The sequence below is a fragment of the Oncorhynchus nerka genome, linkage group LG9a, assembly GCF_034236695.1.
Source record: "Oncorhynchus nerka isolate Pitt River linkage group LG9a, Oner_Uvic_2.0, whole genome shotgun sequence".
Taxonomy (NCBI): domain Eukaryota; kingdom Metazoa; phylum Chordata; class Actinopteri; order Salmoniformes; family Salmonidae; genus Oncorhynchus; species Oncorhynchus nerka.
This window is the reverse complement of record NC_088404.1, coordinates 4,128,290-4,141,667: the sequence shown is the minus strand read 5'-3', so window position 1 is coordinate 4,141,667 and position 13,378 is coordinate 4,128,290. Positions and strand designations below refer to the sequence as shown.

The window sequence follows — 13,378 nt, the reverse complement described above, 5'->3', positions numbered from 1 at the left end:
TAACGCACTGTTCCTAGGCCATCATTGAAAATAAGAATTTGTTCTTAACTGACTTGCCTAGTTAAATAAAGGTAAAATAAAAAAATTAAAAACAAATATAGATGTCCACATATTCTAGGTCGGAACCATCCAGGGTGGTGATGCTAGTCGGGCGTGCGGGTGCAGGCAGCGAACGGTTGAAAAGCATGCATTTGGTTTTACTAGCGTTTAAGAGCAGTTGGAGGCCACGGAAGGAGTGCTGTATGGCATTTAAGATTTCTTATTCATTACATTTAAACATGACTGTTAGTTTAAAATACCAATATCATCATCATCATGGCTGACATTTGATCAGTACATCATTTTATTTTAATTTTGTATTTGTATTTCACCTTTATTTAACCAGGTAGGTTAGTTGAGAACACCTTTATTTAACCAGGTAGGTTAGTTGAGAACAAGTTTTCATTTACAACTGCGACCTGGACAAGATAAAGCAAAGCAGTGTGACACAAACACCAACACAGAGTTACACAGGGAATAAAGAAACATACAGTCAATAACACAATAGATAAAAAAGTTTATATACAGGCAATAAATAGGCCATAGTGGTGAAGTAATTACAATTTAACAATTAAACACTGGAGTGATAGATGTGCAGAAGATGAATGTGCAAGTAGAGATACTGGGGTGCAAAGGAGAAAAACATTTAAATAACAGTATGGGGAGGAGGTAGTTGGATGGGCTATTTACAGATTGGCTATGTACAGATCACGGTGGTGGGTAGTATATGGGGCTTTGGTGACAAAATGGATGGCACTGTGATAGACTGCATCCAATTTGCTGAGTGTTGGAGGCTATTTTGTAAATGACATCGCAGAAGTCAAGGATTGGTAGGATAGTCAGTTTTACGAAGGTATGTTTGGCAGGATGAGTAAATGATGCTTTGTTGCAAAATAGGAAGCCGATTCTAGATTTAATTTTGAAGTGGAGATGCTTAATGTGAGTCTGGAAGGAGAGTTTAGAGTCTAGCGAGACACCTAGGTATTTGTCTCGCTAGACATATTCTAAGTCAGAGCCGTCCAGAGTAGTGATCAGTTGAAGAGCATGCATTTAGTTTTATTTGCATTTAATAGCAGTTGGAGGCCACGGAAGGAGAGTTGTATGGAGTTGAAGCTCATCTGGAGGTTAGTTAACACAGTGTCCAAAGAAGGGCCAGAAGTATACAGAATGGTGTCATCTGCGTAGAGGTGGATCAGAGAATCAAACCGTCTGATGCCTCTAGTAATTATTCTTCTTTATCCTTTCAGACCAAACTTTGTGAGCAGCTTCTCACCAGTCCTGCCTTCAGTAGCTGTAAGGACCTGATTGCCACAGACTCCTTCATCAAGGCCTGTGCAGAAGACATGTGTCACTGTGGCAACAGCAGCAGCAGTGTCACCTGCGCCTGTCCCACCATGTCAGAGTACTCCCGCCAGTGTGCTCACGCAGGGGGGAAACCCCAGGAGTGGAAGACCGACCAGTTCTGCTGTAAGGGAACATTATTTGCATTACACATCCTTTTTGTTTTGATACTGGATTGTTTGTTTGTATTGCTCTGTTGGTAGTTTGGATGTGGGTAAAAAACAACCTCAGCCACAGTTATGTTGTAACTCAAAGTAAACACTTTTGATATACAATAATGCTTTGCCTTAGGTAATCTATAGTGTCTTCTTCTTTGACATGCATGTATTTACATTTATGTGACTGAAAACTGAGGAGCAAATCCCAATTTTCACTTCCAATGATGTCAATAGAAGAATACGTGAAAATGTGAAGTAATGAAGCCTCAGAAACAGATCTGTGACTCTGGTTATTTGTGTTGAGCAGTGGAGACGTGTCCTTTAAGCATGCAGTACCAGGAGTGTGGTAGTCCCTGCACTGATACCTGCTCCAACCCAAAGAGGAACCAGCATTGTGAGGAACACTGCACCGACGGATGCTTCTGCCCTGCTGGTACATGCACTCATTACTGAATACAACATCATATATCAGCTATGTAACCATTTTAAAATAGCTGAATACAACATATATCAGCTATGTAACCATTTTAAAGTAGCTGAATACAACATCATATATCAGCTATGTAACTATTTTAAAGTAGCTGAATACAACATCATATATCAGCTATGTAACCATTTTAAAGTAGCTGAATACAACATCATATATCAGCTATGTAACCATTTTAAAGTAGCTGAATACAACATTATATGTCAGCTATGTAACTATTTTAAAGTAGCTGAATACAACCGATGATGCCCTGATACAGAGGTAGCACCACAGGTCCCAGAGTGGTGGGGAAAATTGTTTTTCCCGGGGCCCGGAGCTTTTCCTAATCTGGTAACCTAACCCAGGTATACATCACGACCCTATAGGATCTGAATGTGATTAATTAGTAGTTGTGAAAAGGTATTTTTATGGGCAATGATAGGAGTGGGACCAGATTTACATATTTAGCAGATGCTCTTATCCAGAGCGATTTACAGGAACAGTTAGGGTAAGTGCCTTGCTCAAAGGCACACTGACAGAATTTTCACCGAGTCAGGCCAGGGATTCAAACCATTGACCTTTCAGTTACTAGCCCAATGCTCTTAACCAATAGGCTACCTGCCGCCTAGGTATACAGATATATATTTTCTAAACAGGTCACAGGGTTTTAAAGAAATTCTGGAAAATATCCTGGCTTTTTTAATTTCTTTTAATTAAAACTCATATCAGTTATGTGGCTATTTAAACCAGGAAAACTGTATTAAAACCCATATCAGTTATGTGGCTATTTAAACCAGGAAAACTGTATTAAAACCCATATCAGTTATGTGGCTATTTATACCAGGTAGACTGTATATAACCCTGATAACAGTTATGTGGCTATTTAAACCAGGAAGACTGTATTAAAACTCATATCAGTTATGTGGCTATTTAAACCAGGTAGACTGTATTAAAACTCATATCAGTTATGTGGCTAAACCAGGTAGACTGTATATAACCCTGATAACAGTTATGTGGCTATTTAAACCAGGTAGACTGTATTAAAACTCATGTCAGTTATGTGGCTATTTAAACCAGGTAGACTGTATTAAACCTCATGTTGGTTATGTGGCTATTCAAACCAGGAAAACTGTATTAAAACCCATATCAGTTATGTGGCTATTCAAACCAGGAAAACTGTATTAAAACTCATAACAGTTATGTGGCTATTTAAACCAGGTAGACTGTATATAACCCTGATAACAGTTATGTGGCTATTTATACCAGGAAAAGGTTCAAAGTTACATAGATTGGAAGAGTAGCCTTATTGTGGGACTGGAAGAGTAGCCTTATTGTGGGACTGGAAGAGTAGCCTTATTGTGGGACTGGAAGAGTAGCCTTATTGTGGGACTGGAAGAGTAGCCTTATTGTGGGACTGGAAGAGTAGCCTTATTGTGGGACTGGAAGATTGTGGGTAGCCTTATTGTGGGACTGGAAGAGTAGCCTTATTTGGGATGGAAGGACTTATTGTGGAAGAGTAGCCTTATTGTGGGACTGGATGGAAGAGTAGCCTTATTGTGGGACTGGAAGAGTAGCCTTATTGTGGGACTGGAAGAGTAGCCTTATTGTGGGACTGGAAGAGTAGCCTTATTGTGGGGGACTGGAAGAGTAGCCTTATTGTGGGACTGGAAGAGTAGCCTTATTGTGGGACTGGAAGAGTAGCCTTATTGTGGGACTGGAAGAGTAGCCTTATTGTGGGACTGGAAGAGTAGCCTTATTGTGGGACTGGAAGAGTAGCCTTATTGTGGGACTGGAAGAGTAGCCTTATTGTGGGACTGGAAGAGTAGCCTTATTGTGGGACTGGAAATAGCCTTATTGTGGGACTGGAAGAGTAGCCTTATTGTGGGACTGGAAGAGTAGCCTTATTGTGGGACTGGAAGAGTAGCCTTATTGTGGGACTGGAAGAGTAGCCTTATTGTGGGACTGGAAGAGTAGCCTTATTGTGGGACTGGAGATTTCGTTATTTGATCAAAGTTCTGCAACAGATGTACCGTAGTAATTAAGACACTGATCTACATGGATCAATGCATTTTATGAGATCAGGAAGGACGAAATATATTTAATGTCATTATGGAACCAGCTGACTAAATATATTTAATGTCATTTATGAGATCAGGAAGGACGAAATATATTTAATGTCATTTATGAGATCAGGAAGGACGAAATATATTTAATGTCATTTATGGGATCAGCTGACTAAATATATTTAATGTAATTTATGGGATCAGCTGACTAAATATATTTAATGTAATTTATGAGATCAGGAAGGACTAAATGTATTTAATGTAATTTATGGGATCAGCTGGCTAAATGTATTGAATGTCATTATGGAACCAGCTGACTAAATGTAATGTATTGAATGTAAGTCATGGAACCAGCTGACTAAATGTAATGTATTGAATGTAAGTCATGGGATCAGCTGGCTAAATGTTTTGAATGTCTTTCTCATAGGAACCGTGTTTGATGACATCACTCAGACTGGCTGTGTAGCTGTGAACCAGTGCTCTTGTCTCCACAACGGACAATCTTACCAGCCTGGACAATCATTCTCAAGAACATGCCACAAATGGTAAGAGCTGCAATGCGTTTATATTCACTGAATTGTTGTGTGTGTTGATCCGGGTGTGATGAGTCAGATGTGTTGAGGCTAAACTGACTGTCTCTCTCCGTTAGTACCTGTATCCAAGGCCAGTGGAGTTGTATGGATCTAGATTGCCCTGCTACCTGCTCCATAGTGGGAGGTTCCCACATCACCACCTACGATGGGAAAGCCTACACCTTCCATGGAGACTGCTCATATGTCCTGTCCAAGGTAGGGATCTAACCTACTGTATGGAGACTGCTCATATGTCCTGTCCAAGGTACGGATCTAACCTACTGTATGGAGACTGCTCATATGTCCTGTCCAAGGTAGGGATCTAACCTACTGTACGGAGTGATATTAGTGTCAACAGAAAATATTGAATAAAAATGTGATTTCTTCATACAAAGTGATTCAATGTCAGGTGGCACTAATATGACTCCATGCTGACACATACTGTATGTTTAGTAGATTTAACTCCTAACTCGCTAGCGAACATATACTGGCCCACGAACAGGCCACATTTTTATTTATTTTTTATTTTTTTTACCTTTATTTAACCAGGCAAGTCAGTTAAGAACATTTTATTTTCAATGACAGCCTGGGAACAGTGGGTTAACTGTCTGTTCAGGGGCAGAATGACAGATTTGTACCTTGTCAGCTCGGGGGTTTGAACTCGCAACCTTCACGGTTACTAGTCCAACGCTCTAACCACTAGGCTACCCTGCCGCCTCTACACTCTAACCACTAGGCTACCCTGCCGCCTCTACACTCTAACCACTAGGCTACCCTGCCTCCTCTACGCTCTAACCACTAGGCTACCTACCTCCTCTACACTCTAACCACTAGGCTACCTACCTCCTCTACACTCTAACCACTAGGCTACGCTGCCGCCCCAGAAATCTCATAATCCGGCATAGATTGCTGCCGACACTTGCATTGGAAGTGCTTATACATACCATTAGCATCACTATCCATATTAATCTCATAAATACTTTTCAATCAAGTTGAACCATAATATACAGTGCCTTCAAAAGGTATTCACACCCAATAATGGCTGTGATAGGAGAAAACTGAGGATGGATCAACAACATTGTAGTTACTCCACAATACTAACCTAATTGACAGAGTTTAATGGCTCTGATAGGAGAAAACTGAGGCTGGATCAACAACATTGTAGTTACTCCACAATACTAACCTAATTGACAAGTGAAAAGAAGGAATCCTGTACAGAAGAAAAACATTCCAAAACATGCATCCTGTTTGCAACAAGGTACTAAAGTCATCCTGCAAAAAATGTGGCAAAGCAATTCACTTTTTTGTCATCAATAGAAAGTGTTATGTTTGGTGCAAATACAATACAACACATTACTGAGTACCACTCTTCATATTCAAGCATAGTGGTGACTGCACCATGTTATGGCTGCATCATGTTTTGGGTATGCTTGTAATCGTTAAGGACTGGGGAGTTGTTCAGTATAAAAGATAAATGGAATGGAGTTAAGCACAGGAACAATCCTAGAGGAAAACCGGGTTCAGTCTGCTTTCCACCAGACACTGGGAGACAAATTCACCATTCAGCTGGATGATAAAACACAAGGCCAAGTATACACTGGAGTTGCTTACCAAGATGACATTGAATGTTCCTGAGTGGCCTAATTACAGTTTTGACTTAAATCGGTTTTAAAATTTATGGCAAGACTTGAAAATGGCTGTCTATCAATGATCAACATCCAACTTGACAGAGCTTGAAGAATGTACAAAAATAAATAATTGCAAATATTGTACAATCCAGGTGTGCAAAGCTCTTTGCAACTTACCCAGAAACACTCACAGCTGTAATCGCTGCCAAAGTTGATTCTAACATGTATTGACTCAGGGGTGTGAATACTAATGTAAATAAGATATTTCTGTATATCATTTTCAATATATTAGCAAACGTTTCTAAAAACATGTTTTCACGTTGTCATTATTGTGTGAAAAAAACAATATTGAATCCAATTTAAATTCAGGCTGTAACACAACAACATGTGGAATAAGTCAAGGGGAGTGAATACTTCCTGAAGGAAATGTAATTCCCTAGGACCAAAAGTAGGCAAGAAGTAAGTAGTGTGTTAAAAAAAATGTGTTCCCTTAACTTTACTGTCATACCTAAACTTTACTATCATACCATAACCTGTCTAGGACCCCGTTCCGCTAGCGGAACCCCTCGCCAACAGCCAATGAAATTGCAGGGCGCCAAATTCAATCAACAGAAATCTCATAATTCAATTTTCTCAAACATACAAGTATTAGACACCATTTTAAAGATAACATTTTCGTTAATGTGACCACAGTGTCCGGTTTCAATAAAGCATAATATATCGTTATGTTAGGTCAGCAACTAGTCACAGAAAGCAGAATATATCATTATGTTAGGTCAGCAACTAGTCACAGAAAGCATACAGCAGAATATATCGTTATGTTAGGTCAGCAACTAGTCACAGAAAGCAGAATTTATCGTTATGTTAGGTCAGCAACTAGTCACAGAAAGCAGAATATATCGTTATGTTAGGTCAGCAACTAGTCACAGAAAGCAGAATATATCGTTATGTTAGGTCAGCAACTAGTCACAGAAAGCAGAATATATCGTTATGTTAGGTCAGCAACTAGTCACAGAAAGCAGAATATATCGTTATGTTAGGTCAGCAACTAGTCACAGAAAGCAGAATATATCGTTATGTTAGGTCAGCAACTAGTCACAGAAAGCATAAAGCAGAATATATCGTTATGTTAGGTCAGCAACTAGTCACAGAAAGCATACAGCAGAATATATCGTTATGTTAGGTCAGCAACTAGTCACAGAAAGCATACAGCGATTTTCCAAACAAAGTGAGGAGTCACAAAAAGCAGAAATAGAAATAAAAATGAATAACTGACCTTTGATATTCTTCATCAGATGACACTCCCGGGACAACATGTATGTTTTGTTCGATCAAGTTCATATTTATATCCAAAAACCTCAGTTTACATTTAGCTTTGCCTCCAAAACATCCCGTGAATTTGCACAGAGCCACATCAATTTACAGAAATACTCATAATAAACTTTGATAAAAGATACAAGTGTTATTCACAGATTTAAATATATACTTCTCCATAATGCAACCGCTGTAACAGATTTCAAACCATAATCTGAGTACGGCGCTCAGAGACCAACACAACCCAAGAAGATATCCACCATGTTGGAGTCAACATAAGTCAGAAATAGCATTATAAATATTCACTTACCTTTGATGATCTTCATCAGAATGCACTCCAAGGAATCCCAGTTCCACAATAAATGTTTGATTTGTTCCATAAAGTCCATCATTTATGTCCAAATTACTCCTTTTGGTTCACATGTTCAGTACACAATCTAAATTCACGAGGCGCGGGCAGGTCCAGGCAAACGTTCAGACGAAAAGTCATATTACAGTCCGTAGAAACATGTCAAACGAAGTATAGAATCAATCTTTAGGATGTTTTTAACATAAATCTTCAATCATGTTCCAACCGGAGAAATCCTTTGTCTTCAGAAAAGCAATTCGCTCTCACTTGAACGTGCATGGTCAACGCATGTTCAGCTCATGGCACTCTGGGAGAGACCTTACTCAATCCCCTCTCATTCAGCACCACTTCACAGTTGAAGCATCATATAAGGTTCTAATGTCTGTTGACGTCTAGTGGAAGCCTTAGGAAGTGCAACATGACCAATATCCCACTGTGTCTTCAATAGGGAATGAGTTGAAAAACGACCAACCTCAGATTTCCCACTTCCTGGTTGGATTTTTTTCTCAGGTTTTTGCCTGCCATATGAGTTCTGTTATACTCACAGACATCATTCAAACAGTTTTAGAAACTTCAGAGTGTTTCCCATCAAAATCTACTAATAATATGCATATATTAGCAACTGGGACTGAGTGGCAGGCAGTTTACTCTGGGAACGCTTTTCATCCAAATGTGAAAATGCTGCCCCCTATCCATAAAAAGATAACTTAACTGTCATACCTTGTACCAATTGTCCCCAGCAAACCAACGAGACTGCTTTCACAGTCCTGGGTGACATAGTGAAATGTGGGAAGACGGACATTGAGACCTGCCTAAGATCTGTAACCCTGGTCACTCCAGAGTCCACGGTAAGTTAGCCAGTCAGTGACTCGTATCACCACTTCAGGGTTGGAGTAAATTACATTTCATTTCCAGTCAATTCAGGCAGTCCACTGAATTCCAATTCCAATGCTCTTCATTGTTTTTCAATGAGGAACATTTGGAATTGGAATTAGGTTTTCTTTCTGAATTGACTGGAATTGACTTCAACCCTGTTCCACACTCCTTATCACCAGGGGAGTTGCTTTAACTCAAGTTGTAATTTGTCACTTGCAGATGATCGTCATCGATGCCAGTGGAAGGGTCTTTGTCAACAAGATGTTTTCTCAGATGCCGCTTTTCATGGGTGAGTGACTGATTGATGGCTGCTTGAGAAAAGGGATACAGAGATGTGATATCTGTCTATTTTTTGTAGTCGTTGATCAGTATAAATGTATGTTTGAAACCCTTCCCATGCAGTACATTCTGTACCAGAAGTTGTCTCTTACTTTCCTCTTTCTTTCCTTGTCTAGCAGCATGTAACACCATAAGCATCCCACAATAGGGAAGTGGGAGCTAAAAGTTCATGGTAAACCAGATTGTAACTAGAACTTGTGTATATTTTCCACAGCTGATGTAAGGGTCTTTCAGCCCTCTACGTTCTACATCGTTGTGCATAGCTCTTATGGGCTCCGTCTAGAGGTCCAGCTAACACCTATAATGCAGGTCTACATCGTAGCTAGCAGTTCACACAAAGAAAAAACCCAGGGTATGTTTCTCTCTGCTCATTTAAAGTCTGTGGAAAGATAAGCATTTTTGGTCTTTGAAAAGCACTTTATAAATCTCAAAGCTTATTGGTTATCATACTACTGTTAATGTAACATGTGTCACTATACCACTTGTTTGAGGGGTTCGGTCAAACCTCACCTGAAACAATTATTAATAAACTAATGATACTTGATGCATTGCATCTTCAGTCAATGTTAGTTCAAACCACCTGTTATAATGTTTTTTACCTCTTATCCAGGTCTCTGCGGAGACTTTAACGGTGTCCAAGCTGACGACTTCAGAACCATCAATGGACTCGTGGAAGGAACCGCTGTGACGTTCGCCGACACGTGGAAGACCAAAGCAAGCTGTCCTGATGCGGCACAGAACTTTGAGATCCCATGCAGTCTGAGTGTAGAGAACGGTACTCATTCAACCTCTTTAAAAACACTAACATATGTCTAATGCAGCGGTTCTCAAACTAGGGGTCACGACCCCATGTGGGGTCACTTTCTATGAAAATGTGGTCACGGGAGAATTTCCAAAATACCAAATAATATATATACAAATTTGTTTACATCCCTGTTAGTTAGCATTTAGCCTTTGCCAAGACAATCCATCTATCTGACAGGTGTGGCAGATCAAGAAGCTGATTAAACAGCATGACAATTACACAGGTGCACCATGTGCTAGGGTAAAAAAAAAGGCCACTCTAAAATGTGAGGTTTTTGTCACACAACTCAATGCTACAGATGTCTTACGTTTTGACGGTGCATGCAATTGGCATGCTGACTGCAGGATCCACCAGATCTGTAGCCAGATAATTCAATGTTCATTTCTCTACCATAAGCCGCCTTCAACGTCATTTTAGAGAATTTGGCAGTACATCCATCCAGCCTCACAACCGCAGCTGATGTTGTGAACAAAATGTCCCATGGTGCCGGTGGGGTTATGGTACGAGGCTGGCATAAGCTACAGACAATGAACACTCTTGCATTTTATCAATGGCAATTTGAATACACAGAGATACCGTGACAAGATCCTGAGGCCTATTGTCATGCCATTCATACACCGCCATCACCTCATGTTTCAACATGATAATGCACGGCCCCATGTCGCAAGGATCTGTACACAATTCCGGGACGTTGAAATTGTCCCAGTTCTTCCATGGCCGCACTTGACCATTGCACTTGAATCATTCCCACGTTGAATGGCTAGTTCCACTACGGAATGAAACCACACACTATTGCAGAGACTTTGATATTACCGTCCGCAATCGATGTGACGGGATAGAGGCACATGTTAAACAAAGAATTTATGTTATTTCTCGCAATCAAGAGGAAACTCTGACTGAACGACTCACAAACTCCCCAGTTTATGCTCTCCAAATGGACGTTAGCTGTGGAGGCCGAGATGCCCCATGCATTGAATTTTGTTCGCTATACATATCGGGGGATGCTATTCATGAGAACATATTGTTCTGTCTCACGATTTCTGAGCATGACAAGGCACAGGGGACAAAAACAGATTCCATGTGATTGAAAGGTGGACTCTTGCACAAATGGGGCAAATGGTGGGACAGCGGGCAGGCCTCTTCACTAAATGGGGTCATGGGCCAATAAGGTTTGGGAACCCCTGGTCTAATGATACAATACCCAAATGCGCTTCAGCCCAGCTTGAACAAAAAGGGAATCAGGTGTTCGACTGAGGGACTTGATAATACCAAAACTATTCCTTACTAGTAGTAGAAAAAGGATCATTCTGTGCATAGATCTGAGTTTATTTTCCAACTAACCATTTAAACTCTTTCATTATGTTTTGGCGTAGAGAGCCTTTATCAGAGCCTTTGAATACTTCTTGGGGATTACATTTACATATCTACTGAGATGCACAGTAAAGCCTAGATTAAAACTCTTTGTACTTTGTGAAATTTTGCTAATATCTCATATGTTTTACAGAGAGATATGCCAAGCACTGGTGCTCAATGCTGTCAGATAGTGAAGGAATATTTTCCCAATGCCACACTGAGATCAACCCAAATTACTACAAGGAAGTAAGTATGATGATATTAACTTCTCAAATGCTCTTTAATTACAGAGTTATCCCAAAGCTCTATGAATACATATATTTTTAAACGATCATTTAAGACGTTCTATATCAAAATTATCTATTTATCTAATCAGATTTTTGTATTACTATTGTCCTGTGCTCGTGTGTGATTTCAGAAAACAGAAGATTTCTTCATTAACACATCTCATAACTGAACGTTCTTCTTCTTCTGTTTCTTCTTTTCTCCTTGTAGATCTGCCTATATGACAGTTGTAACTGTGAGAGGAGTGAGGAGTGCATGTGTGCTGCGGTCTCCTCCTACGTCCATGCATGTGCTGCTGCAGGCGTCCTGCTCAGTGGATGGAGAAACACCACCTGTGGTAAGATAAACATCAGAGATACTGAATGTATTTATTTATTAATTAATTAAGGGTTCCCCTCCTATTAACCCACGGTGTCCAGGGTTTACCCTCCTATTAACCCACGGTGTCCAGGGTTTGCCCTCCTATTAACCCACAGTGTCCAGGGTTTACCCTCCTATTAACCCACAGTGTCCAGTGTTTACCCTCCTATTAACCCACAGTGTCCAGGGTTTACCCTCCTATTAACCCATGGTGTCCAGGGTTTGCCCTCCTATTAACCCACGGTGTCCAGGGTTTACCCTCCTATTAACCCACAGTGTCCAGGGTTTGCCCTCCTATTAACCCACGGTGTCCAGGGTTTACCCTCCTATTAACCCACAGTGTCCAGGGTTTACCCTCCTATTAACCCACAGTGTCCAGGGTTTACCCTCCTATTAACCCATGGTGTCCAGGGTTCCCCTCCTATTAACCCATGGTGTCCAGGGTTTACCCTCCTATTAACCCACGGTGTCCAGGGTTTACCCTCCTATTAACCCACGGTGTCCAGGGTTTACCCTCCTATTAACCCACAGTGTCCAGGGTTTACCCTCCTATTAACCCACAGTGTCCAGGGTTTACCCTCCTATTAACCCATGGTGTCCAGGGTTCCCCTCCTATTAACCCACGGTGTCCAGGATTTACCTTCTTATTTAAAACAAAATACCCCAAAACATGTCATTAAATGTTGAATCACCATACTGTTTTCCACAGGGAAGTACTCCTCCAGCTGCCCTGACACGATGGTCTATGACTACACCATGACCAGCTGTGACCGCACCTGTCGTTCACTGAGCCAGACAGACTTCACCTGCCAGGTACATTTACATGGACATCTCATTTCTATTGTATGTGTTTGCTATTATTATTATTGTTCATTTTATTAATGTCTTGTTGTTGTTGTTGTTGTCTTGTTGTTGTGTATCTTCTTGTTGTTGTGGATGTTGTTGTTGCTGCAGACATGCCCAAAGTAATTTCCCCTCGTGGATAAAACACTTTTAATTGAATTGAACAGTTAGACCATGTGTCTGTGGACGGCTGTGGCTGTGCCGAGGGAACCTACCTGAATGACCAGGGAGAGTGTGTCCCTGCCTCACGCTGCTCCTGCTACAATGGAGGCACAGTAGTACCCCCTGGAGAGGTCACCAGGATCTATGGGGCTACATGGTGAGGACTTGGTTGGCATGTGAAAGAACATCTCTGAAAATCTGATGGTCTTCTCTTTTGTGGCACTATTAAAATATTTATAAATCGACTGTCTTCTTCTGAAGTCTTGTTTTACTGCAAGAGGCATGCTAAACCATGCTTAACCCCCTCCTCTTATACCCCTCTTAACCACCCAGCTCTTGCAGACAAGGGAAATTAAGCTGTACTGGAGAACAACAACATTTATGTGAGTCCTCTGAAATTCAGAACACATCTTTAATTAATCTTT

The 13,378-nt window shown here is 40.7% G+C and overlaps 1 protein-coding gene across 1 annotated transcript in view; it reads left to right on the top strand.

The window, feature by feature from the left end:
* Nucleotides 1-1,294: 1,294 nt before the first annotated feature.
* LOC115117245 (mucin-2-like) overlaps nt 1,295-13,378 on the top strand; it is a gene marked incomplete at its 3' end in the record, with an annotated part of 31,702 nt that continues 19,618 nt past the window's right edge. Inside the window, exons 1-13 of the mRNA XM_065022772.1 lie at nt 1,295-1,506; nt 1,846-1,971; nt 4,495-4,612; nt 4,717-4,855; nt 8,671-8,778; nt 9,026-9,095; nt 9,360-9,497; nt 9,756-9,920; nt 11,455-11,549; nt 11,799-11,925; nt 12,658-12,761; nt 12,959-13,110; nt 13,287-13,336. Coding sequence (XP_064878844.1) covers nt 1,383-1,506; nt 1,846-1,971; nt 4,495-4,612; nt 4,717-4,855; nt 8,671-8,778; nt 9,026-9,095; nt 9,360-9,497; nt 9,756-9,920; nt 11,455-11,549; nt 11,799-11,925; nt 12,658-12,761; nt 12,959-13,110; nt 13,287-13,336 — 1,516 coding nt within the window. The remainder of the gene's footprint in view (nt 1,507-1,845; nt 1,972-4,494; nt 4,613-4,716; nt 4,856-8,670; nt 8,779-9,025; nt 9,096-9,359; nt 9,498-9,755; nt 9,921-11,454; nt 11,550-11,798; nt 11,926-12,657; nt 12,762-12,958; nt 13,111-13,286; nt 13,337-13,378) is intronic.